The sequence below is a fragment of the Onychomys torridus genome, chromosome 17, assembly GCF_903995425.1.
Source record: "Onychomys torridus chromosome 17, mOncTor1.1, whole genome shotgun sequence".
NCBI classification, from domain to species: domain Eukaryota; kingdom Metazoa; phylum Chordata; class Mammalia; order Rodentia; family Cricetidae; genus Onychomys; species Onychomys torridus.
The window spans coordinates 34,449,085-34,477,084 of NC_050459.1; the positions used below are offsets into that span (position 1 = coordinate 34,449,085).

Here is a 28,000-nt window from a genome sequence, read left to right on the forward strand (position 1 = left end):
TCTACTCGAGAATTCAAACTTCCATTCCCTCCACGCAGGGAAGCCTGCTGCGGAAATATGGCTACCCCAGGGGAGGAGCCTCTGACGGTAACAAATCTAAAGGTGCTCAGGGGCAAGCAAGCTTCCATAGTCCGTGGAGTCCAGAAGCCGCACCACTGCAGAGGAGCTTACAAGACAAGTGACCGAAGCATCGCCAATAAAAAAAGACAGGGAAGATCCCAGAGTAGTTTGGGGAACAGAGACAATGATCAACAGGATTCATGTCTAAACTGGAGCCGGGGAAGGGAACAGAGCACACACATCACTTTTCTCATGTTTAGATCCACTCTCTGTCGGCATGGGGAACGACCAGCTGTCCCCTGCCACTTTGGTCAGTCACAGCAAGACTTCACACAGTCCTGTCTGCACGGTTCCAGATCCCAGTTTCCCAAGATGTCCAAACAAAGTAAAGCAGGCAAAGGGGAGTCCCTTGCTGCAGAGGCCAAGGCACAGTTCTAAGTGGTCTCTGCTGCCTCAACCTGACGTCACAGCCCTGCCCCCACCCAGCTTTCCTGCCCTGAACCTTCCATCCCAAACAGGAAATGCAGCCTTCCTGAGCCTCTTCTGGAGCTCCACTCTGCACCCCTTCATCCAACACCCCCTGCACACTTAGCTCAACAACAAAGGCCCCTAATCTAACCACCGCTGGTTGGTTGTCCAGTGGTGTCTTCCAGGATTGACCACACACCAGAGTTTCATGGAGCGAACCATGCAAACAGACACGGAGATGACTGGAAAAACCCCGGGAATATATTAGTATTAGAGAGTTATTAGCCTCAGCCCGAGAGACAGTGCAGAACAGTAAAGGTGATGTGCATGCTGGGTAACAGCAGTGAGGAGAGGGATTGCAAGAAGCGCAGCCCTCCCCCTCGGAGTCCTCCCAAGAGACCCCATGTAAAGAGCATGGGATCTCAGAGACCAAATCCGCATGGCCTGGGACTACAAGGGAATCTAGTGCCCTAGGAAGAAGGAGTGAATGGAGGGATGGCAGAGACCGAAAACTGCAACTTCAGTGCTCTTTTGTTACAAACACAGAACTGCTTAGAATTCTACAGAACTTTCTCCAAGTGAGAATTTTATTGAAAATCAAAATGTAAGGTCTCTTTTAACCACTTCCAGCTCCAGGCCTGGCCTCCAACCAGCCTTCACCCCCTACACCCAGGGATTTCCTTTGTCTGGTCTAGTTTTGTAGCTGCAATCAAATAACCCAAATAACCGAGGCAGGCGACTCTGTCAAAGAGGTTGCTTTTGGCTGGCCAGTCTGAGCTGAGCATAGGGCTGGCTTCTGGTGCCACCCCCACCCCCAGCAGGGTTCAGGGGGCGTTCAATGGTTACAGTAAGAGACAGCACATGCACCTGCATATTCTCTGGTCTCTCACACTTCCCATGAAGCCAGCAGTAACCCTGTCACTGAGCTGCACCCTGAAGGCCTTAGTCAGCCCTCACCGCCCCCAAAGTCTTCCACTCTACAAGGCAAGCCTCTCACCGCTTCTGTTTTCAATTTCAAAAGAGCTTATTAAGCATAGAGCGAGCAGGAACAAAAAAGCTTCAGACATATCACCCAGCAGGAACTACTGAGGAAACACCCCTACCCCCCAAAAGTTAACCGGAAGCCCTGATGAACAAAGGGAAGCCCGGGCAGGACGTCTCTGCCCTGACTCCCCATTGTCTTAATGATCACAATAGGAGCTGGATGTTTTTAAAAGTATGAACCCTGGAGGGAAACTCAAATCTTCAGGCTTTCTTTTTATAACTACATTCAGTCAATGTGTTCAACAGGTTTTTAGCACATGTTGTGCATCTGAAACTCAGACCAATCCCAGGAACACTTACATCACTTCCAAACATTCATTGTGTCTGGCAGGCAAAATCTCAGTGCTGTGTTCTGTAGCCTCAGGCAGCCACGATCTATTTTCTGTCTCTCTAGACTGATTGATTTCAGGCATTTCACACACCACAAGTTGAATCAGACAATGTATGTCATGTCATAACTGACTTCTTTCATTTAGCATTCCCACCACTGTGTCCTTATTTCAACCCTTTTAAAAGCACTTTTAAACAAATCTATTCAACTGATGGACACTTGGGTCACTTCCTACATCTTTGTTATTTTGAATAATGCTGTCATGTATGTTCATGCACAAGCCTTTCGTGAACATACATTTTTAGTTTTCTTAGATTCCACCTAAGAGTTGAATCTCTGGATCACAGGATAAATCTATTTTTAATCATTTGAGGAGCAGAAAGAATTTTTTTTTTCATAGAAACTGCAGCATTCTGCATTCCCACCAGCAGCGAAGAAGGCTTGATTCCTCTGCATCCTTCCCAGTAAGTTCTTTCATGTCTGTGATCATAGCCTCTCTTCTGGATGGAAAACTGGACCTCACTGTGTGTGGTTTTGAGTCTTCCCCCAAGTTAAATTACATCTAAATTTAAGCAAATATCTGCTCCATTATTTATAATTGCAAGTGTCTTTATCTGGCAGTATTTCATTCACATCAACTTAGTCTTAGATTTCTGTTTGATGTGAATTAAACCATCAGGCACGCTTGAGTTCAAACTTTGGTCCTGCCCTGCCTAACTCTGTGGCCAAACTTGGCCATGTTAAATGTAAAAGGAGAACAAAATGAACTTTCCTCAAATAACTGTTGTAAAGACCACACAGGGTAATGCATGGAGTAGGCCGGCATAGTGAAGATTCCCCAAGAAGTCAAAAGACAAAGTCATCACTGACAGGAAGATCTCACAAACAAGTGTTCTGACGAACAAACCTGTTGTCTTGGCCACCACAGCATGGCTACATGGGTGAGCTTTTAGTAGAAACGCTAACAACCGCAGGAAAACTGCAATGCCAGATGCTTTTCTAAGTACCTCCCAGCCATGAGCTTTCCTATTCTTAAACCAACCACTGTGGGGACGGTGCTAATTGGTGTCCCATGTTCAGTGTGAAGGCAACGCAAAGAAGGATAGCACTTGGTCCACACTCCTCCAGCTGAGATGTGCAAGAGGCTGGACAGAGTGGCCCGGACTACAGGGTCTTCATTGCCTCTCCATGTTGATGTTTCATAATTCAGATGTGAGCCAGCACGAGCTCTCCTAAGGATCACATATCTTAAGCTCCACCTTGAGATACTGACCCCCACTTCTGCCATGATTCCACCCCCACTGCCTGCCACACTGGTCACTAGTATGGCACTGAAGACCCATTTCTAAGCCCACACTCTTACTGCCAGCTAATTCTGACAATAAGGCCAGCAATACACACTAGTGCTAGTCTAACTGGACAGCTACATACGGAAGAATGAACCTACATCTTCATCTCTCGCCCATCTAATCAAAATGAATCCAAGACTTCAGCATAACGTCTGGCATACCTAGCATTATGTTATTGGAGAAAAAAGTTGGGAAGATGCTTCAACTTACAGGCACAGAAAGGGACTTTCTGAAGAAGACCCCAGTAGCATGGGCATTCAGATTAACAACTGATAAATGGTCCATGAAAGTAAAAATACCCTGGCAAACAGCAGAGAACATCATCATTCAGGTAGAGAGGCAGCTATAGAGAGGAAAGCCCCTTGCCAGCTACAAATCTAGAAGTGGGTTAATTATCACTCAACTCTTGTCAGAGAAGCTTCTTGATGTAGTAGATGGTAATTAACAGAGTATAAGATACTTGGAGTGCTCAGCCTGGAATGAGACATCTATCATACATACATACATACATACATACATACATACATACATACATACATACACACACACACACACACACACACACACACACCCATACACATCCTCTAAGGTCCAGGGATTATCACAGAAAAGAACCACTGGCAATGGATGACTAGAACAAAACTGTTTTCTGGACCAACAGGACAGCAGCAGCAGCAGCACATATGAACTCACAGGATGCACACAGGAGAGCAGCAGCGGCACATATGAACTCACAGGCTGCACACAGGACAGCAGCAGCAGCAGCACATATGAACTCACAGGCTGCACACAGGACAGCAGCAGCACATATGAACTCACAGGCTGCACACAGGACAGCAGCAGCAGCACATATGAACTCACAGGCTGCACACAGGACAGCAGCAGCAGCACATATGAACTCACAGGCTGCACACAGGACAGCAGCAGCACATATGAACTCACAGGCGGCACACAGGAGAGCAGCAGCGGCACATATGAACTCACAGGATGCACACAGGACAGCAGCAGCAGCGGCACATATGAACTCACAGGCGGCACACAGGGCAGCAGCAGCAGCACATATGAACTCACAGGCTGCACACAGGACAGCAGCAGCAGCACATATGAACTCACAGGCTGCACACAGGACAGCAGCAGCAGCACATATGAACTCACAGGTTGCACACAGGACAGCAGCAGCAGCAGCAGCAGCACATATGAACTGACAGGATGCACTAGACCTGTACAGACTCAAGCCTGACAAATCCCAGCATGGATGAGACAGTCAGGCACAAAGTCCCACACCTAGCTGAGGTGTTATTGGCAGTGAGGGATGCTGAGAAAAAAAGAGGGGATGTCACCTTTCTTAAGGCTATGTATGGCCCCTGAAAGGCCGGTAAATAGCCCTATATCTACACACATAACTGCCATCACTAAGTGGACTCATTGGTTTATAACAAAAAATTAACACATGAAATCAGGAAGGAATAGTATGGTAGTAATAATGCAGAAATTAGATGAAAAGAATGGGTGACAGTCTTGATTCAAACATATTACATGCATGTATGAAAATCTCAAACAATAAAAAATATTAATCCATACTTTTAAAATTATTTTTAGAATTTAACCACCAGAAAGCTTAAAATGTCACATACTGGTCACAGCTGTGACTTGCATTAGGTTGCTCAGGGAAGTTTAGTTGACATACATACCTTTCAAATGAATTGAAAAAGAAAACTGCATAGGTGAATTGTAAAAGTATGCATCCCCTTACACACCCTGAGTCATTCATCTTGATGCAACTTAAGGAATGGGAAGAGATTTTCTCCTGACAGTGGGGAAAATTCACGTAGAAAGGGAGTTTGGAAGAAAGCCGGGTTAGGAAACAGGACACAGAAAAGCTGATGCGCTAATGACTCCCAGGAAGCAATGCAAGCCACAGTACACCGCAGAGGGCTTCCTGAGCTCAGAGAACATTATCATGAGTAGACAGTGGAAGCTGATGCAGAGGCCAAACGCCAGGCCTAGCTGCCTCTAAGGGAAGCGTGGCCTGACACATTCAATGGCCCTTGGCCTGGCAGGCTCACCTCCTCCTGTGCACACTACCCAAACAGCAGAAAGCAGATTCTAGCTCCCTGCCAGAACGCCTGCTGCTTCTAACACCCAACACCTCAGGCCATGAGCCAAGGTGTTCAACTTAATCCTACAATGCACACATTGCAAAGAGGGAGTCACCAGACTCATGTGATTCCATTCAGTGTTCCCTGGAAAACACTGTCTTGAAGTTATTTGACTCAAGAGGCCAGTGCTCAGGTTGGTACTGCAGAGCTGTGGGTTGGCTAACACACATATTTATTTCAGAAAACCTAGCAGGCCCAAGGGCTAGCCTGGTATTCAGAATGTGTCGCTCAGGCGAGAAGAAAGGGTCCTGTTTACCCTCTCTTCCCGCGGGGTGCAGAAACGACAGGCAGTTCTGCTGACAGTCAGCAGAACTGCCGTCACCAGGCTCTGGCTAACCTGGAGATGGCCTGTGCTGACAGTGGGAGGGGAGAGGCAGCTCAGAGCGAGGTGAGAGTGGGCGGCAGGGGAGGGACACGGGCTTCTGCCAAGTCAGGCCTTCTTCCACACCAAGAAGAGCTCTTGTGTAACCACTCTGCTTTCGGCCACACTGAAACTGCACACGATGGGGAAAAATCTCGCCAGGACTGCAGGCAAGGTGACAGCTGACAGGGGGTTTCTCCCTAATGGCCAGCGGCCACATTCAAAGCAAACAGCTCTGTGGATGATTAACACACATGACAGATGGAGCTACACCGAAAACAATCAGTGCCTGGGCTTTTAAACACAAAGCTGTTGGGTTTGTTTGGATAAACTCAGGATAAGGCAGAAATACTGATTTGTTCACTCCTGTTGCCAAACTCGAACCAATATTTACAAACCATTTTGCTGAGCAAAGTTCATGGCAGCTGACATCAGAAGCGTATGCCACAAAAGTACAGAGAACTGTACTGGCCAGCCTGGAGCTAGTCACACTGTGTATATATAACTGGGCATTTCTATTGCATAAACATACGAAACAGTGTAAAAAGTTAAAAGCCAACATAAGATGTGTTGTTTTCGAACTCAAGAAATATGAAAGTTACTCAGAAGAAAGGCAGCCCTCCTTGGTCTTCCCAGCACACTTCCGGAGTCATTTACTTTTCCCTGTGCAAATGCTGGGAACACAAAAAAGGGCAGGGGGTTGGCCTTTCCCACACTCCCTAGTACCCACAGCAGTAGCGAGCATGTTCTTTCCCACGAGGCCTCTTGAAGCATGCCCAGGTGCTGCTGATGTTCGCTTTATTGCTTTTCCTTTTGCAGTCGAGAGGCGAGGGCCCCTCAGACAGTCCCCAAAGCACCAGCATATACTCCTCTCCCTGCACAGACAAGCGCAGGAGGAGCTGCCCTTGACGGACGTGAGTGGAGCTGAGGAGGGGACAGGCCAGTCAAGTGGGCTTTGTCACCTCCCTCTTTTACGGAGACTCGGAATAAACTTCTGACTGTATTTAATGTCATAACTCAACAATAAACACCTCCTCAACCTCACCAGCCACACAGGCCATTTACAGAGGATTTTTCACCAGCTGGAGAGATCCTCCATCAAATACCAACAAGACTAAAGACTAGTCTTCAAAACATTTCCACTTTTTGTTCAAGACAGTATTGTCTGAAATCTCTATATAATATTATCTTTTTTTTGAATAGCCTTGTTTTCCTTAAAAGAATGTAATATTAAATGATACAGTGCAGTCAAAGGTAAATTCTGTGCGTCTGTGTTAGCACTGCTTGAGCTAGTAGCATAGGAAACAGTGCCCATTCATGTGGATATATAGGTAACAACCATGCACATGCAAATGCAAATGTATATCCCACAAACACGCCAGAATATTAAACCCTGACCCGAAGAAACCCAGATGGCAGATTCCCATGAGGGATGCCCAGTAGCTCTTCTTAGCTTCCACAGTGAGTTTTGTATATGAAGACAAGGTCACAGAGTAGAACGTGCAATGGTAACCTACGCTCACACCTAACGGTCGCCATACAAACTGGGCCAGCACGAACAGGAACTGACAGCAGGATTTAAAAGATGATAAAGTCTAAGTAGGAAGCTTTCAAAGCAAGTGGAGACAGAAGTTGGGACTGGGAGTGGGCTCTGGGGGCGCTGGGAGGGTATGACTGAGAGGGTGAAGAGAGCTGCAGAGGGTGCAGGGGTCCCACACCCGCACTACAGCGCCAGTGCTCCCAGGAAGGGCACACTAAGCAAATCTGAGATGATACTGTCGCTGGCAAACAAACACCAACCGACAAGCCCCAGGACAGTCTTACGGAAACAGCTCATCATGTCGCCCTTTAATTCCACATCAGACACCTTCTTCTTTGTTTACTCCGTTCAGGAATACCCCAGTTGCCCGAAGTCTTGCTGTCACAGCATAATATGAAATAATAATTAAAAAAAGGGAAGGTATGGGGGGGCGGGCTGCTGAAATCCTAAATCCTCACAGGACACCACACAGAGAAAGAGCACACACTCTTGATCCACTGTATTCCCCTCTAGGGTTCAGAAGCTGACAAACTGACAAGCCTGAAGGACAGAGCCTGGCTCAGGAGGAAACTATTTTCAAATGTCTGAAACGGCTGCTTCCGAGTGAAGCCGCCCATTCTGTGAAGAGTGGCCTAAGAGGTTCACCATGTCACCCACGGTAGCACGACCAGGAAACAGTCCAGCTGAAAATACGGACTTTCCACATGGAAACTAGGCCCTGGAGCCGAGCTCTGAAAAACAATGTCAAGACAGATCATGATCTCTGGGGCCACCTCATTTTGCTACAGAAGTTCCCACAGTTAAGGGCTGCAATTCCAACGCTGTGGTGCAAGCGCTCTTCAGTCCAGGAGAGTGGAACCGGGCCTTTCAGGCAGCACTTCCTTGTGTCCTGCCAGGACACTGACTGACACTCCACCTTTGCTCCATGCTTTCTAGGCCCACTTCCCATCTGGTCTGCCATCCCTGAGATCTGTTGTCTCTATACAACAACTTGCTGGAAAATCTCCACCAGGCCTGACATGTTCATTAAATTATTTCTGATGCACTTAGACTGAGTGATTATAGACTTTATTATTATACATGGCTCTGAAAACTGTCTTTTGAATAAGGAAATTAAGAAAACTGATCCACAGGAAGGCACAGGACCTATCAAATACCTGGCTGACTGAATTAACCTATCCATTTTATCCAGTGCTTATTTTAAAATACATTATTGCTCTCCAAGAGCAAACAGTATGGACCTTAGATTGGGAAACACTTGATAGTCTACAAGGCACCTTAACATTATGACCAACAAGGAAATATATGCATCGTTTACATTACCTTACACACATAGAATAAAGATCTGCTCAATTTTACTCCGACTAAAACAGGAACCCAAACCTAGGATTTCTACCCAGTTGGACCTGGGCATTTTCTAAATCAACCTCCCTTCCCTAGGGGCAAGAAAGTTGAGTGCCTAAAAGTGTGGCATCGGGTTTATGCTAATGAGCAAAAGTCATTTTCCCACCACTTACGGAGGCAAGGCTAACAAGGCACTTAGCCTCTGTGCCTCCATTTCCTCACTTGTCAAATGAGGAAGAATGGCAGCTACAAGGTGGTCACAATGAGGTCACAATGATGTACTTGAGCACATGTATCTTTAAAAGTCAGTGTCAAGCATTCTGTCACCTCCCCAAATGCTATCTCACCATTTCTATGTAGAGAGGTTTTCTGTGAGCATTTCCGTTTTGGAAATCCCAAACCAACAAGGTTCACGGTAATCTAACAGAAAGCACTTTATTCAAATGTTCCTCTATTCCATACATGATCTTAACAAAGGTGTGTGTGTGTGTGTGTGTGTGTGTGTGTGTGTGTGTGTGTGTGTTATGTCTGCCTTACATATTGAAGACTTTCTTCCTGAACCTGGAACACTCTGAATCAAGCTAGCCTAGCTAGCCAGCCTTTAACGAGTAGTATGTGCTTCAAAATGTCTTACTTTAAACTGTAATATACCAACCACATTCCTGAATGGAGAGAAACACCTGTAGTTGGCTCAAGGAAGCCAACTGTCACATGTCACTAGTTTATGCAGAAGACCACACAGCAACTGTAGCAGCCACAGGATCGAAAAGCCACAGGCCTCTAGCCAACAAAATGGGAGACCCTGATCTGAACCCTGCCAATAGGCTGGATGAGCACAGGAGCAGACTTCCCCAACCTGAGCCTGTTAACGAGAACACAGGCCAGCTGACACTCCAAGGCCCTGAAGAGCCTCGAGATCCCCAGCCATGCACAAAACATGCTTAGAACCCCGAACCCCAGAAAATGTGAGCTAATGAGCATTGCTAAACAGGTACGGCAGGCAACCGTGGCACATGCTTTGTCGATACAGAGGGGCAAGACCACCACCACCCTCCTGCATTAATTCAGCAACCATTCCCGAATTCTTCCTCACCTTTCCTTAGACACAGGGCTCACTGCATAGCGAGAGTAGGCGTGCAGCTTTACAAACTGAAGGCTTTACTTGCTTTGCCTGCATTTTCTATCAAGAACGTGGAAAAAATACCTAACTAGTTTACTGTTGTTGTCCACGTATCTGGCTTCCAGAGTTCTACCTGTGTAAGTGAAACACTGATATCCGTGTGGGTATGTTTACAGCCACATTCTGGATTAGGCCAGGAGAGGAGGGATTCTGATAAGAAATTATGTGTCTCTAAGCTACTCGTCCTCCTTCCCTGTCTAGGTCAATTAAATGACAGAAATACTCAAAGCATGGTTTTACCACCTTCTTTGTAGTGTTGAAATTTCGTCTGTTTTTTTCAAGCTGAGAGGTGATTCTTTGCAATTTAGCAAAGCAAATTTAAATATTTTTATGACTTTTTCAAGTCAGTTTTATCTTCAACTGTCTGACCTCTAAGATGATCACTCTGTTTATATAGCACAGATGCCATGCATTACAGAACACTGATATGAAAACCAAACACAATCACTCAGGTGAAAATGCTTGCCTGACTGTGATCCCAGCACCCAGAAGGCAGAAGTATAAAGCTAGCTAGTGTGAGGCCTGGTCTACATAGTAAGACCCTATTTCCAACAAAAAGTAAGGAAGAAGAGGAGGAGGAAGGAAGGCAGGAAGGAGGGAGAGGGGAAAGGGAGGGGATGAAGAGGGGAGAGGAGGAGGAACACCACCCCAGCACCCCAGCCTGACACTTTATTTAAGTGACCAGGTGGTCCAGATACAGAACAGCCAGCAAGCAGTACAAGATTGTGTGGAACGTAAGGAATAGAACCGGTGAGGGAGGGGGAGGGAGGGGGAGGCGGGGGGAGGCAGGGGAAGCTCTAGGCAATATCGGAAAGATGGCACATTGGTCATAAAAAGGAGAACTGCCCCTGCCACATCCTTGCCCAGCGCCCTCGTCCGAGGACAAACTCCACAGAGGGTTCAGGCTGCTGCGCCACCTCACCAAGCTGTGACATTGAACACTTCCGTGTGCGTTACGTGTTTCCATCCTCGTACAAACGGTAGATGGCCTTTTCACCACCGAACCAAGGATGTGAGCAAGACAAGCTCCACTGCTCAAGAGGACAGGCTCACAAAGAGCCCACTCTAGACTCCGGCCACCATGCTTACAGCAAAGAGAACCCAGCGCTCCTCTACTCTTTGAGAAGAAAGCCGAGTATCTGCGTGAGAAGAGGAACTACTGTGAACAACAATTAAGTTACAAAATTGCTAGGCACCAGAAACATTCACCTACTTGGTAGGGAGGGAGAAAACAGTTTGATTTCCACCCTAAGTTAAAGTATAAGTTGACTTATATTGACCTCAATGAAAGGACCTACAGAGGGTGTGAACTTGATCCTAAATTTCTGTTTCTGATAAAATATCCTGGGGCACCTACTCATAGAAAGAACTTCCCCAGAATGCAAGTAACTCCACCTTCCATTTCACATTCTCCTGATAATATCCCAAACCATGGTTTAGCAAATTTGAAGAAAGTAAGAATCAAGAAGGAACTCCATTAGCTGTCTCCCAGCCTGTGATGCCAAGGGCCCCTGTTGGAAGCAGAAACCCCTAGGAAGGTGGGTCTCGCTGTATCACTGAGCCTCCAGCAGTGGTTTATAATTTACTCAGGAAAAGCAAGTAGTCAAACATTGTTCAAGACCCCTGAAAGGCATCCAGAAAATTGTCCTTGCTTCCAACACCACACAGCCCGAGGGTTACGCGGCAGCACCATGATCCCTTGTGAAACAGAGCTGCCCTCCCGAACTCAGTCAGTTTGCTTGTCCTTTAGGAAAAGCAGTGCAACAGCCAGAGGACAAGGGTTGAAAAACCAAACACACAGTAATTTAGAAACCAAAGTCAGAGGCCTATGGTACAAATACTCCTAGGAGCAATTTACCAGGCAAAGAAAATTCATGACCTCAAACATTTGAAGCTGCTGAATGCAAATTATAAAGTGTGCCAGTGTACAGTTTTCCTAGTGACTGCAACAATGGTGACCACTTCTCACACTAAAGAGTGTCTTGTCAACAACAGTGTCAGGCTAGTCTATTTTTCTTCTACAGGCAAAGCTCTATTGATAGCAAGGACAAAGTCAAAGAGTCTAGATGCTTAAGAAACTCAAATACTCACACCTAGATTGTCAGACCTGTGACCTCAGAGACAGACTGTCAAAATATGACACACATAGGAGCTATATGCTGTTCTTGTTTCAGATGCAGGCATCAGCTTCTAATTATTTAATTGCTTGTTTATTTAGCCCAGTGCTGAGAACTGAACCCAAGGCCTTACACTACTGAGCTAGACCGATAGCTTTTAGTCAAATTTTCAAGTGTGACAGCCAAGGGCACCAAATTGTCATAGAAGAAACTGGGTAAGTTATTCATTGAATCCTTCCACTCCCCTGCTGGCAGAGATGCAAGGAAACAGCTGATGTGTTCCAAGTTTCACAATGACTAACGTCAACGGGGGTCCAGGAGAGGGAGACTAGGCCTCTGGGACATTTCCTCCAGTGCACCATTAGGGCCTTGCCACACCGTGCCGTCCTGATGGAACAGAGGACTGTCACGGAGTGCGGATGTGCATCCCCGAAAGCAACTCAGCTCCCTCCGTGTCCTTCTTCATCCCAGACTCCACAGCTGCTACCGAGACAACCAGCTTCCCTAGCCTTCCACCAGCCCTCCACACTCTCCTCAGAGGTGCTCTAGCGTTCACAGGCACGGCTCTGTGGCTTCTGCATCTTCCTCTTTTTCAGGTGCCTCTGGGGGCAGCAGGATGCCTTCACAGGCCCTCATGAGCAGGAAGAGCATAAGCAGTCATGAAGCAAGTCTTGCATGAAGTGCAGACTTTCTGCTAATGAGCACACTGACATAAGAGGAATTCTCCCACATTACACCAACCCATCCTTTCATTTCCTCTCCACATGAACATGTAGAATTTGCGTGTCCTCACAGTTCTCACTGCTCTATTAGGATGGGGGTGGCATGTGCCTGTGTGCTGTGGCAGCTCCTGGTACTCAGAAGTGAGGCTCCAGGTCTCTAACATCCTTCCATCTAACAGGCACTCAGGAATAGTGGGCTACTGCTTCAAAGGTAGGGCTGCTTTCTTTCCAAATGTCTGTGAATGAATAAATGGAAGGAAGGAAGGGAGGGAGGCTGGCTGGCTGGCTCTCTCCCTCTATATTTTATCTAGAATATTGAAGTAACAATGCAGAGTCCTGGCTGCTAACTGCCACATGATAAAACCACCTGATGAAATGAGAAAGCTGTTACATGTTTAAAGAGTCACTGCAACATGATTATTCTCTCAACTGCAAATATTCTCCCAACTTGCATGCGTTTAACAGTATCATTAGAAAAAAAAATTAAAAGACTATCTTATTCTATTTTGGCATCAAAATACATAAGTATTCTTTTACTGCTGTGCATAATGAAATGGTTTACCTTCCAGCATTTTCTGAAGACTGTTCCTCATGACATGGATGTTCTCTATCCCGATAAACTGAAACTTGATATTGGAATAATTGTCTTCGTTCTCATAGCCTTTCCCTGCAGCGCGATTGGCCATTGCATTAAGCTGCAGTGGTCAGCAAAACAAAATAGTCATCAATTACATTCAGGGCATGGAACAACCAACACATTGCTTGGACACTTGTAAAAACATTGCAAAGATGTGTAGACAGGTACGAATGCGGTCTAAATCCCTGGAGCACTGTACTGAGCTCCCGTAGCTACAAGTACAAAGGCTGAGCTACGGCCAACGGCACTCATGTGCTGCTGGTCTGGGTAACGTTTTCTTAGCTGTAAGTCATCCTGGAGATGCTCTGCCAGTCCTGACACCAGTGCTGACCTGATAGGGAAGTCCGTGGCAGAGCCAATTCAACACCATACATCAGAACTTGCCGACTGGCTCTGTAAGTTAAATTATCTGCGAGAACCATAACGCCAACAGACACACCATCGGGTAGGGCTGTTCCTTCCAATGTGCCCAACTGAACCCTCAGCAGGAACCCGACAGACTGAAGAAGAGAGAATGCTGACTGACAGTCAGGCTTCCGGTCGCTTCTTCCACTTGCCTTCGCCCAGTCTCCATGTCTAAGGGGGGGTGGTGGTTTCTGTCACTCTCACAACCATAATTGTAGATAAGACATTGGAATTTCAGTGTAAACTGGGTTTGGTGCTAATGGACTCAGAAGAAACTGATTCAGGCCAATAGACCCCGACCTACCCCCCCCCCCCCGTTTTTCTCTCACATCACACAGCTACGTGGACATATGTGTCAGCTGAAGCATGTTCGCGCAACTACCCACTGTTAACAAACTTACTGAAATATTTATTTACATTCATTAAGAAGAATTAAAATTACTGATAACTATGCCACTTTGGTAACAGTTTCAGCAGAAGAAGAGCTGGCAGGTTGCAGGGGAATACTATCAACATTACTTCTTCAGCTGCTCTTGTGGCCTTTCACTGTTTCAAGAAGCACACATTAGGTTTGGATCATGGGTCACAGAAATGAGGCCATCAGGAAGGAAACACCACACATCTGAGAGCAAGCCCCTGCCACGGGAGCGCCTGCTTCAAGAGCAAGCCAGACTCCGCTCCTCAGCTCAGCTCCTCTGCCATCCATGGGGTCTGTAGGCTCTTCAGAAGACTCACCCCAGGCTACAGAAGCAGGCCACCAATCCTAAGAGCACAGGCTTTAGCCTCAACCAAGAAAAACTTTAATAATATATCTTAAGGGACGTTCTTTTCTTCCAGGAATTACACATAGACGTTGTTCTCATGGAACTATGTACTATAAACATAAACTCACCACTTTATGTAATTATTTTCAGGGCTGTTGGCTAAACCTTTGTAATGAGCTTCATAAGATGCAACAAATTAACAGGATCCATACAAGAAGCTTTGTGTTATATGCACTGTGCTTATTCTGCATCTGAATTCAAGTCAAGCCTTCTCACCACATATTCCCATCTTCTAAACATGTGTACCATGTAACAAGCAAAATACTGTTACTATTACAATTGTTACATGAACAACATATGCTCACACTTTAAAATAATTAAGAGGACTGACTGGCAGTTTTCCTTAAAAACACACAGGAGAAAGCTTCTTGAAAGTCAATGTGTACTTCACATACTGGACAGAAGGTGGCGATATTTAATCTATCATACTAACAATTTCTTCAGGAGCTCTGGTAAAGCTGAACTCTCAAAGCAGAAACACAGTTTTAGGAATAATAAATATCCAAAAAGTTACTTCAGACTGAGATAGATGATTGACAGGTAGGTAGGTAGGCAGGCAGGCAGACAGACAGAGTATGCTTCACATCAACAAATCACAATTAGCAGGTCTAATGTGGCTCCTTTGGCTGAGAACTACAATTCATAATCAAGTAAAAAGCTAATGCCAGGCAGTGGTGGCACCAGCATTTCTGGGGCAGAAATACCCACAGAAGACATAAGAAGTCACTGGCTGGGATGAAAAGATGCACGGGAAGCTGTTCTTGCTGCCTTAAGTACGTAATTGAATATGGAAGAGAGAGCACATGGTACCAGTGCCCAAAGTAGCAGATGTTTCCACCAGGCCTCAGAGGGGCCATGGCTAGCAGGACTGGTAAGAGCTGGAACCTGGAGCCACCCTGCAAGGTGAAAACAGTCACAGCTGGGGTTCACTGGTGGTGGTGGGGGGGGGGGCGGGAGGGGCTGTCTGCATGAAGCTGTAAAGGAAACTAGGTAGAGGCCCATGAGGGGCTCAAAGCATTTAGGGTCCTCTACAGACAGCCTCAGTTAGGGAATTTAAACTGTGGTGGTGAACAATCGCCGAGTCATTCTGAGTATCTTTAATGGAAAAACAGAAATTGATTTAGGGTTGGCAACAGAGAAGAAGGTCCACCATATGGGAGCAGCATGCCAAGCAGTGGGTATTTAAAAACCCAGGGGTGAGCCAGGCCTGTGGCACAGGCCTGTATTCCCAGCTACTCTGCAGGCTGAGCCAGGGCCAACAGTGCATGTTCAGGGTCAGCTTGGCAACTCAGTAAGATCCAGTCCCCAAACAGAAAGTGAACAGAGACTGAGGAGATAGCTCAATAGCAAAGCACTTGCCCACGTATGAAGTCCTAGGTTCAACCCCAGCACTGAAAAAGAAAAAAAAAAATCATCAGTGAAGAAGTGGAGAGAGTGTGCTGCCTGGTAGCCTCATCAGTTACAGACACATCTCTACACCACACTTATGGCCACACTCTACACATGGAGACCTGATGACTGGCTGACCAACTGGACACATGACTACATAAAAGAATGAGCTAAGAGGTGATCAAGCTAAAATTACACAGAAACAGAATCAGGTCCTGTACCACCCCATGAATCACACCCATGAATAACCAGTGAGTGTTGGTCTTGAGACCAAGCTGAAGGAAGGCTTGGTCCCTATCCTAGCCTTAGAGTCTAGGATCACACCAATTACATTTTATGCCTGAATCATAAAATGTATGAGGCCTGGCCTGACAGTGTGCAACAGGAAACCACAGCAAAGGTGACTTTAGCAGGAGAACTGGGCCATAGCCTGACACAGGCTGTCAAAGGATGGTCCTTTCCTCTCCTCATCTTGCTATGACCTACTATCTTTAACTGTGGCACACTCAGGGAAACACTAGATGATTTTATTGCCTACAAGTACTATCTACAAATCAGCTTATCAAATTCTCCCCCTCACTATCTAGAGACGTCTTGTGCATATTGAAGTGTACTGGGATTATATTCAAGTAGGAATCTTGATTCAGGTTAATTTAAACTTCCAACCCACACACAATGAAAAATGGTCTCTTTCCCTATCCACAGGCAATGTGGACTGTTGGATGCTTTGCTCCAGGGCTCTCCCCTCCTGTGCTCTCTGGCAGGCTCATCTTTTCTGTGTAGTCAGTAGAAGGGGCCACATGGAAGGAAGGCATCAGATAAACAGCTCTTTGTAAAGCCAGGCAACTGCAATTGTCTTAGTGGTTAACAGTGCTTCTCTGATTAATACTAACTGACAGCCTCTGCCTTCTATTTGCTTGGGTATCCAAAGGGTACCTTTCTGAAGGCACACATGTAGGCTCCTAGGGTAGGAAGTGCCATTTCACTCACGTGGGAGATCCACTGTGGCATGGGCCTATTCCAGCAGCCTTACCAGCATACTTGCCCACCAACCCTCACTGGGGACCTTCAGTGTAGATAAGCTGTCTTAGCCAGGTTTTATCAAGTTTGTTCAGGTCCAACCTAAGCCAAAGGACATTTCTCCATCCTTGCACTGACAAAGAACAGGAGAAAAAACTGTCCCCAACCTGCCATGAAATACAATGCCTCTCTCCCATGCCCCCATCCTCCTTCATCAGTCAATGACCACCTGCAAGGCGGATGCATATATGATCACGAAATAAGGTCCCACCTGTCAGGCACCCCTAATCTTCATAGCTGTGTCTTGAAGATGCCACCTGCATGGGACCCAGTGAACAGACACTACCCATTGCCAGAGAAAGAGAGAAATACCCCATGACTTCCTCTTACACAATAAAATAGCCACTAAAGCAGTGACATTAAGGCCATAACCACAATGCAATCTTTGGAGCTGGAGTGTGACACAGGGCCAGTCTCAACCTCACCCCTGCCTTCAGGACTCACACTTCCTCCACAACTGGGAGGCACACAGTGCACAGTTCAGACCCTTCCTGCTCCTTTGGCCTTGAAATGATTTTGGCTGAGCTTGGGGCTGGCTCTTCAGCTGTGTCTCCGGCTCCACTGGGTGTATGCTCAACTGAGGTGGCAACCCTCTACAGAGTCCTATATGGAGACATAGTCCCCTAGAGATGTTTTTGATAAATGGAACAACACTGGCTTTGTGTCCGATAAGCCTGTATTAGATTCAACATGGCCTCAGCCCTCAACTGTGTGATCTCGGTGAAGGACTTAACCTCTTTAAAGCTAAGCCATTACCAAGGAAAAGATAAGGAAAGAAGTTTGCTAATCTGCAGTGTTATTACAAGAATTAAATAAGAGAGCACTTGACATTTTTGAAAGCTCATCAAAATCTGATAAATTTTGAAATCAGAACATCTGATAAAGCCACGGGTAAGGTTGAGATATGATGAAACACTCCTTGTTTCAGACCTCAACAAATTCTGTTCTGCCACATTTCCACAGGTTTTAATGCACCAATCTCGAGCAGCAGCAAGTGGACCCCAAGGAGACTCTTGTCAATACATACTTGAGGCTGCCATGGCCTCTGCTGCCCATCCCTCTCACGTCAGTGAGCAGTTCAGAAGGTTTTCATCTGAGTGGGAGGCTTGGGAAGCTCTCGTGTGGAATTAGCTTTGCTCAAAGGCCAAGGTTCAGGGTCCTGTGAGCTACCTCCTAAGCCTTTCTCTTTTTAATTACACTAGGGAGTGTGTCTGGGTGCCCGGCAAGGACTGAGGAAAACCCGCATGTCACCATGCAACCCTTCCATGGCAAACATCCATTTACTTCCCTGGCTACCTAGGAAGCCTAACACACTCAGGGTGGGGACGGGGACCAACCAACATGGTCATGGTCCTTAAAACAAAAAAAGAAAGCAAGCAAGCTTGAAGCAAGCAGTTTAAAAACCATGTAAGTGTGCCTGGATAAAGATGGGAAGAAGGTACCTAACGTTATTTAGTGGACAGGAGTCAAACTCCTTATCACTTAGAGTAAACAAAGTTGAGGACTAAATATACCCTTCAAATCAAATCCTGAGGATTAATTGGCTTTAAATATGGACGAGGCCTGGCCTTGCAGCTGCCACGTTCTAGGGAAGGCTTACACGACACAGAGCCAACTTGGATCACTGGCTCTTCAGTTAGCAGGTCAATCTGTTTATCTCTGTTTAAAGCTGGAAGAGTAGGGTAGGGAAAGGAGATTTGCAGTCTCCACTTGGTAAAGGCCCGCCTTCCCTCCCCATCCCGAGTCCTCTGCAGAGTACCTTCTAAGGAGCACAAACTACCAGAGGACACAGAGCAGCTCTACCTTACACAGAAGATACAGGGACGAGATGGGAGGGTGGCCAGGGTCGGAAGGAAGGGGTTGGAGCCTGAGTTGGACAGAAAGACACAGATTGAAAGACAAAATAGGAGTAAAAGACATTTTCACATCTTCCAAGTGCAAACCTTCCAGCGTCTTCATGCCTGGTCTGCAGAGTTTGTCTATGTTGTGCAGCGAAAGTTGATTAGAAAGGCAGAGACCCAGAATGTCTGATGTGGCAAGATGTGAAGACTATGTCTATAAACACCTACAACTACACTGCTAAGTGCCTGCTCATAATGGTTTTACTTTTAAACCGACTTGAGCTATTTATTAGTTCACTTTCTCTTTTGTATGTCATGTTTTTATTCCCTTGTGTTCTTTTTTAAATAGCATTGCTGACATGTAATTCACGTGTCATACAACTCACCCATTCAGGGAGGCAAGTTGTAAAACTGAACTGCACCCATTTACTGTGTGACCAGCACAATGTGAAAAACAGGGTAAATGGAAATGTCTTCAGCAGTCAGCCCCTCCCAGAGCTGCGATGCAGCAGAGAGCAGGGGTCCCCACAGCCTGCTCATGTCAGGAACAACCCTTTCTAGATGAAGCAGCCGGAGCAAGGAACGGTATCAGTGCAGCTTTGCTTCCCTCCAGCCTCGGGACTCAGGGCCGGAGAGACATGGATGACAATGCTGACGCTTACTTTAGGCCGCGTGTCCACGACATAAATGAAGTCACTTCCGGGATTGGCTTTCCTGATGGCCTGGAGCATCTGTTCGTCCTCCAGACACCGAGCACTGAAGCCGGAAAGGGGCTGGCTGCTCCTGCAGATGGAGGCCTGCGGGGAGAGGCCACAGCAACACTGTCATCAGAGCTTTGGGACCATCCCCAGAACAAGGAGCCTTTGGCCAGCCTGCACCCCATACCAGTGTCGGAAAAGGGGATCAGACTTTGTGGAAATCAGGTATGTCTGTTTTAAATCCAAGTCGAAGAACCCTCTATATGAGAAAGTCTTCTGGGTAAGACCTTAGGAATGTGTGAAGACGTAGGATCCCAATCCTGAAACTTTAAGCTAGTTAAGCACCTAGTTTCCTTTCCCTCATATTGTTTCCTTCTACTGTGAAAGTAGAACTGTTCTCCTGAAACTTACAAGACACGATTAATGGCAAGACTGGGGGAAAAATGAGTGTTTTTTTTTTATCATTTTTTTTTTATACTAGTCTATTTAAAAGGATCATGAGCACCCAAAATCGAATCTACGGGTCCCATTTTCCCAGTGCCTGCCTGCACCAGTGGGGTTAACCAGCTGCAGCTTTAAACAACCATGGTCAAATGATTCAAATCAAAGCACTGAATCTGTATCACATACACTTAGACTTCCTTGTCGCCTTTACCGTGGTTGGTCATTTGAAGCAGCCAAGAGCCGATGTAAAGTATGCAGAGGAGGCTGTGAGCAGGGCACAAGCAAACGTTACCATGTCATGTGAGAGACTAGCACGTGCTGAGACAACGCTTTCTGGGGGAACTCTGGGACCAATCCCCACAGATGGCATGCAGACCCTGATACTGCACTGGTGGATGATGTACAGAACAGCCATGAACAAATGAGGATAGAGACACACATTAAACATAACTTTCGTGGCCAAATACTTTTGCAGGTTTAGCTCCTAGCATTTAAATTACATATGAACCTCTTGATAAGATGCATGATGATTAAACACATCTATACTGATTCTGCAAGTCTACCACTGTGTAGAAGGATGAAAGGAGCCATGGTTAGTAGGAAACAGATCCACTCTAAGTGAGCCGGGCAAGAAAAACTCCCTAGTCGTCCCACACCATCACATGCTTAGGGTCTTGCATCCAGATCTCCATCTATGAAACAAAATCACCCCTCTGAGTTGGAACTCAGCCCTTTTGCCTTCTCAGTCATGCTGGTTAGCTCCTGTCAACTTGTCACAAGCCTAGACATATCTGAAAGAGGGACTCTCACCTAAAGAAAGCATCTCCAAGACTGTCCTGCAGGCATGTCTACAGGCATTTTCTCCATTAATGTGGGAGGACCCAGACCACTGTGAGTAATGCCAACCCTGGACAAGTATCCCTGGATTCTATGAGAAAGCAGGTTCAACAAGCCATGGGCAGCAAACCAGTGAATAACTTTCCTCTGTCTCAGTTCCTGCTTCCAGGTTCCTACCCTGGCTTCCCCTGATGATGGACTGGAACCTGTGAGCCAAATAAACACTTTCCTCCCAAGGCTGGTTTTGGTCAGTGTTTTAGCACCACAATAACAAGCAAACTAGGATACCAATCCAGCAACTTGGCCTTGGCCTGGGTTTGCTAGAAAAAAATAAAAGGGTACACTTCAATGCTGCCATTGGAGATGGGGTGTTTTTCTTCTCTTTCTTTTCTTACGTCTTTTTTTTTTTTTAATTGATTTTGGAGACAGATTCTCGCTATGTAGGCCTGGCTGGCCTACAACTCACTTTACAAACCTGCCTAGCCTGGAAGTCGCAGAGATCCAACCGTCTCTGTCTCCTGAGCACTGAGATAAAAGGTATGCACTACCACACTCAGCCCCTCTCTTAGTCTAAAGACCAAGAATTTTGGGATGGAGAGCTTGACAACTCGGTGAGGAATCCAGAACAGCTCAGTGGCAGACAGGCAATTGCTAATGTGGTTCAAGGGAACTGGGACCTATAGCCAGGCTCACAGTTCAGAGGGAAATACAAGGGAAATGTAAAGAGGCAGCTGAGACAGCCTCAGATTCACAGGAAGTAAGTAGTGAGGAGAAAGGGGCCAGCAGGTCAGAACGTGGGTGAGGGAGGTAGACAGCAAGCTGCAGCCAGATCCAGAAGAAGCTGACGTGACAGGAGGGACCTAAAGGTTTGGGGGCAGGTGCAAACTGAGTCTGCTGGAAAGAAACAATCTCAAATGGCTTGGAAAGGTTTACATCCTCTGGTCTTTAAGGAGTAAGAGTCAGCCAGGCATAGTGCACTGACCTGAAATTCTAGTTACTTGGGTGGTTAGGGAAGAAGGGTGGCAAGTTTAAGGCCAGCTTTAAGGACAAAGTGAATTCAAGGTCAGCCTGTATAACTTGGTAAGATGTCTCAAAAGAAAAGGGAAAAATAAGACTTGAGATCCAATGCACCGGTTGAGTACCTGCCTAGCTTGCATAATGCCTCAGGACTGATCATGTAAATAAGCACAGGGCCAGGGTATGCATCCTGTTCTAAGGGATCTTGGAACTGTCTTCATAGGATACTTTATCTAGGTTAAAGAAATCGTAGTTACGGGTAACTGTTATGGGGATATCCTGTGAAATGTGGCCAGTAAATCAGACATATTAGACTCGATTTTGTTATTTTGTAGTTCATTTTCTTAGTGGTCAATGCTCCGATCTAAATGAATTCTTTACTCACTCATGCTTTTGTTCTCATACTTTACAATTTTGAATTCAACCAAAGCAGTCTCTACATACTTTTGTGTCTCCTACACTTACCCTAGGGTCAGATCATCGAGAGGACCTCACCATTACCTGGCAGCACCTTTAATATATGCCAGGGCCCTGGGTGCAGACACCAAAGCCTCCCCAGTCGTCTCTATCAGAGGTGCCTTATTTTCTTGTTTGTTTTGTTTTTGAGGCAGGGTCACATCTAGTTCAGGCTGGCCTCAAGCTCACAGTACAACTGGGGATGACCTTTTTGATCCTCCTGACTGCTAGAATTTCTGAATACACCACCATCCCCAGCTGGTTTATTCAGTGCAGGGATTGAATCTAGGGCTTCGTGCATGCTAGGAAAGGGATCTTGTATCTGCAGGCCCTGACACGGCACGAAGTCAGGCAGTCTGACACATGACTAAGAGTAGCATTTGAGGAGATCCGATTGGAACCTCAGCTCTGTTCTCAGTGTAAACTGTGTACCTTCTCTGAATCTCCGCGTCCTCATGTACGAAAGCTGGTAATTACTAATGGCAAGTGATGTGCTACAGGGTACAATAGTGTAACAATCCTAAACTATGCCTAACACCTTAGTTGCTGTTTCAATGAACAGGACTATACACGGATAGCAAGAAAGCCTGTCTTGTTGAAGAAAATTTGCCTTAATAAAAGTCATTTGTGAATTTTGTTCCCTAGAAATTTATGCTGTGAATTTAGGAGACTGTGTTGTACATAACTGAAAGCAAAGTACCTCTTACAAACCATAATAACAAAGAAAAAAGAAGAAAGTGACTCTCAGTAACAAATACACCCAGAATGTTGTTCAGAAGTGGAAATCTCTAACCATGACCTGAAAAGCTGTTTGATCTTAAAGGGAGACTGGATGGTGAGGAGCTCCACAAGGTCCATGCACAGAAAGGCTTAAAATGGATGTGATGAGGTGCTCTGATATATGGTAAAACCAAAAGACCCTAACACAAGCTCTCAACACACACTGCTTCTATAGATAAGGATCCTCATCACATAAGTCTCCTGGTCTAATAGCCTGGGGTGACTCCTGGTCATTTAAGTATGGGGCCTCAGTTCCCCAATAGCCTATGGTAAGAACATAAAAGTTAAACCTCCTGTAGGAGCAGGGATGACCTCCCTGTCATACTGCAAGGCCTGACCCCCACAGCACCTTGTTTTCACTGCTCCTGGTGCAACCTTAACATGGCCCTTATTCGATGGGTAGGTTCTAAGGAGCAATAAGAGGATGGGAAATCAATAAGCCACCTCACTTGAATCTCATATACCCACAGAAATCCATAGTCAGTAATGGTACTTCTTAAGAAGCCTTCACCCAGAAACACTTAGATGTTAAACATGATACTGAAATCCAAATATTGTTACAAAACACAAATATGACTGATTCCACCTGCAATTCAGACTTTAGTGTGTACAGAGGTGTGGAGCTCAAGGGCCCATAGAGCCAGTGTTTCCCAGAGTAAGCCCATCATGAAGTGACGCCTGGAAACATGTCTCTCTGATACCTTTGCTAGGATAGCTAAAATCCCATGCACAGGATCGCCGACTTCCTAGTACACTTAGCTGCCGGGACATTCAGGAAGTCAAGCAGAAGAAGAGCACTTGAGGCAGGAGTGGGCGACGGGGGTCAGAGAGAGGCTAGCCTGAGCTACCTTCTGAAGAGCTGGTCCTGTCTGAGGATACTGCCCTTATGACAGCCACACTGACCCAAGAAAGGTTCAGTCTCCTCCAAACTGGGAGCAGCATGGGCCCTGACCTCACTGTTTAAATGCCCTGTCAATCCTGCGGTTAAAAGAAGGGACAATTCTCTGTCTCTTGCTTAAATCCCTCTTCCGGCTCACTTCACCAATAAACTACAACACGTGAATGCTATCGCATCCCAATTTAAAGCATAACACCACGATATCTCACAACCTTACTAATTTCACTTTCAAGAAAGAGGAGTTACATCATCCTTTGCCTCTAAACACTGTTCCTGCATGGACTAAAACACATCAGGGGTTAAATAATACAGGCAAATGTCATGGCTGGGAAAAGAGCAATGGACGCAAATGCATCCTTTCAGGGAAGAGCCCTCGCCACTAAGCAAGTATTTTCTTTTGGAGAAGGTAGCACAGCCTTGTAAGCTCACTCTGGTGGACCTGTCTTGTTCAGAATATTTTTGGCTGCCTCTTTTATCACCTGACAGCTGCTGTTCCACCTCAACTGTAGGTAAATTTATATTCACTTACGCACAATTGCACGCTTGTATACATGTGCGCGCGCGCGCACACACACACACACACACACACACACACACACACACGAGAGGGGGGAGGGGGGAGAGAGGGAGAGCGAGGGAGGGAGAGAGAGAGAGAGACAGACACAATCAAACCTCTTTGCCTGGCAAAGACCACTGTTATTCCTCCAAGTTTGTTCTCCTATCTCCCAGGGAAATGGAGTTTTAATTTTTAGTTACTTGCACGGCTACTTTCAAGACTGCATTTTCCTTCCTTCTCTGCATAGCTCTGGTGAACAGTGTGTGAGCAGAAGTGTCACACTTGCTTCTGGGACCTTCCTTTGAAAAGTGGGAGCACCCTGAATCCCTCCTCATCCACTGTCTGGAGTCGGAAGTGATGGCTGGTACTAAAGCCTTCTCCATCGAAGGATCAAAAAGACAGGCACAGCGCTTCCAGAGGGGACAGCTTCATCTGTGCAGCTGAGCACACAGCTTCTGTCTGAGTCTGCCATTATGTTACTGCCAAACATACATGGAAGGTAAGTCTCTACATGAAACTAGATTGTCTCACACTGGCCACAGTATATCCATGTACCACTAAGAATTCAAATAAATACACACAGAGAAAGGGAGAGGGAGAGAGAAAGAGACAGAGACAGAGAGGGGGGGGAGAGACAGAGACAGAAACAGCTAGAAAAAAATCCCATCTAGGATCAAACATAAAAGCAAAGTGTAAAACGAAGCCTGTTTTGAGACTTCGAGACGTACATGGCTTTCTTTACAGTAGTAAGAAAGGGCAGGAAATCGCCGTCTGCTCCGGAACTTGGAACTGCCCACGATGATGTGTGCTGTGGCTGACTTGGGGACGTACAGTTCCGTGGGGTAAGAGTCACAAACCTGTCACCAGAAAATACAAAGGTATGTTGAGGCAATCATGCATTACATTGCAAACTGACACCAGAAATCCCATTTCAACATGCCTGAAGGTTGCCAGTCTTAGCTTTCCTAATCAAGTTACAAAGGAGGCTGTTTTGAGGAAACCTGAAGCCACTCAGAGAAACAAAGTCCTGTGGATTCTGTGACAATTCTGAAGGACAGCAGACTACCCATGAACATCTGTCACTGTGCCCCGTCCCTTCTCTCCAAAGGCTCTTTATGTGGGGAAGAAAGCCACAACTGAGCATTCCTTTCCTCAAAAAGGTACAAATTGTAATTCTGCATCCTAATGGCTGAAGAAACATTAGGCCCCCTGTATGTGACTGGCAGCCTGTGTGGGGACAATTTCCTGAAACATAATCACAGCAGTCACATCCTCAGGTTACTTGTGTTCCTGGCACACTGTGTACTTCTTTAGCCTTCTCTGAACACCCCTGGCCCTGGTCTTCTCAAGTCTCTTCCATGCGTCCCCAGCCTACGAAGTCCCGCTTTCTTTAGGAAGTCTCCTCCTGGGTCCTCCCCTAGATAGGATTTTCCATGGTGTGCCTCCCATCACCACACAATGCACCAGCTTTATTATCTACATTTCAAGTGTGTTGATTTTGTAAGTGCTAAGAAAAAATTTGCTCCTTCTGGCAGGAAGGACCACAGTGGGACCTTGAGGGGATCATGGGATTGAGAATCAGAAATCGGCTGCTCAGTACACAGCTTGGCATTTATGCCTCTGCAACCCCAAAGAGCCAAACTACACCAGATGCTTTGCTTTCTGATCTCCCAAACTGATAGTTTAGTAATGATATTTCAGGGGGTGGATAGACAACAGTCATGACAGCGCACTTTATAAACCACCAGAGCCAAAAACGATGCCAGCACTTGGCAATGGTGACCTGCTGGCTGTCGGTGTTTGCCTTTCCCATCAGTCAGTCTATGAGATGGCAGTTTCCTGGGCTTCATCAACTGCTTATTTCCTGGAAGTCAAGCATCCTTGGAGTCATAGTAACAGAAATCCACATGGGTGTAGCAATAGGGGTGATATATTATCTACGGATCCTTTGGCCAACTCCACCTACCCTGACCACATGACAAGTCACCACTGAAGGGAAAGAAAAACGACAAGACAGCTCTCAGCCTCTTGACTGTTTGCAAATGTTTTTGTCAAGATGCCCTCAGTCCTTGCCCACCTCTACTGATTCCCTTAGCCAGACAGCTAAAAGTCATGGAGCAAGAAATAAGAAGGCCATAAAAGGAATGATCATAGGTCCAAGGTATAACTTCAATCTCATGTGGGCTTGGGTACTCTCAAGGAAAACCCTCTTCCAAGAGTGGAGAGCCCAGTGTACTTGGACCCAGACAGCTAGAATGAGGCCACAAAACATTGCACTTCCTTCCTGATTCTAGCCTGGTGTCTGAATCTGTCTCAAGCAAGCAAGCAACACACACCACTCCTGCTGGCCCAAGGGTCAAAGATGTGATCATTGCACCAGACTGCCATGTGCTGAAAATAGCCAGTTTTAAAAGGAAGTAGGTTTTCAGTAAATTGAGGATTACATATACTCTTACTTATAAAAAACAACATGAAGAAACTGAAAGGCTTTATGGCTAAGTGAAATAATAATCTGTACTAGGGAAAATTTTCCAAAATATTGCATATGGCTTCTGAAGATCAAGAGGAAAGTGAAGGACTCTGCAACTCCTGAAGGTCTCCCAAGGCCAGAAAACGTCTAGTGTGGTTCAGGCCAAAGCACTTTGCACCTCATGGCTGAAATGAGACTCGGGGGAGAGATACCCAGAGGCCAACCTCTTCCGCACTCACAGCCCCACTCCAAACTCTGAGGCTGTATGTACTGCTTGCTGTCTCTGCACACACAGCCTTTTTCACTCACTACTGTGCAAGACAGCTGCTACCTTCTAGAACAGTAGTTATCACTCTCCAGGAGAATGCGGACCTTTATGGCTCCGCCAGCGCAAAGGCCAAAGCTCCCCTACCCAGACCCAGTCAATAACTGGCTGGCACAACCTCCTTTCTTGAATACAACTCTATTAAAGGAATCCTGCTACTTCAGAGCACTGAGCCCCAGCCTATGAACTACGTATATGGCATTATGATACATCTTCCAGTAGGATCTCTAAGAAGATAAAGAATCTGCTAAATCAATTAATGATGATGATAATAATAATAATAATAATAATAATAAAAAATGATAATACCCTCAGGCTCACAGTGTCATTTAACTTAAGTTCTATTAACAGTTTCTTATGGAGCTGAAAGAATGAAATTTATCCCTCTTTCAAAGTAGGCAACACTCTCAAGTGAAAACAAAGAGTCCCACCCTGAAAGCTACAAATACTTCTGAAGAAACTGAAAATACAATATAATGATACTTGAAATCCTATATTAAAAGGCCCAGTAGAGCTACCATGTTCCTACCCAAGGCAATCCTATCAAAGTCTCAATAGCTGTTTTGCAGAAATACAAAAATTTACCCTAAAACTAATATAAATTCTCGAGAGACTCCAAATAGTCAAGACATTTTTTTTAAAAGAACAAAGTTGGGGATTTATACTTC

At 45.9% G+C, this 28,000-nt stretch overlaps 1 protein-coding gene across 2 annotated transcripts in view; it reads right to left on the reverse strand.

Moving 5' to 3' along the window:
• Mtmr7 (myotubularin related protein 7) overlaps positions 1-28,000 on the reverse strand; it is a 91,758-nt gene that overhangs the window by 20,739 nt on the left and 43,019 nt on the right. For both annotated transcript variants that reach the window (XM_036166398.1, XM_036166399.1), the window contains exons 5-7: positions 25,266-25,394; positions 19,514-19,648; positions 13,238-13,370 (exon numbers count right to left, since the gene is read on the reverse strand). In XM_036166398.1, the coding sequence (XP_036022291.1) occupies positions 13,238-13,370; positions 19,514-19,648; positions 25,266-25,394 (397 nt within the window). The remainder of the gene's footprint in view (positions 1-13,237; positions 13,371-19,513; positions 19,649-25,265; positions 25,395-28,000) is intronic.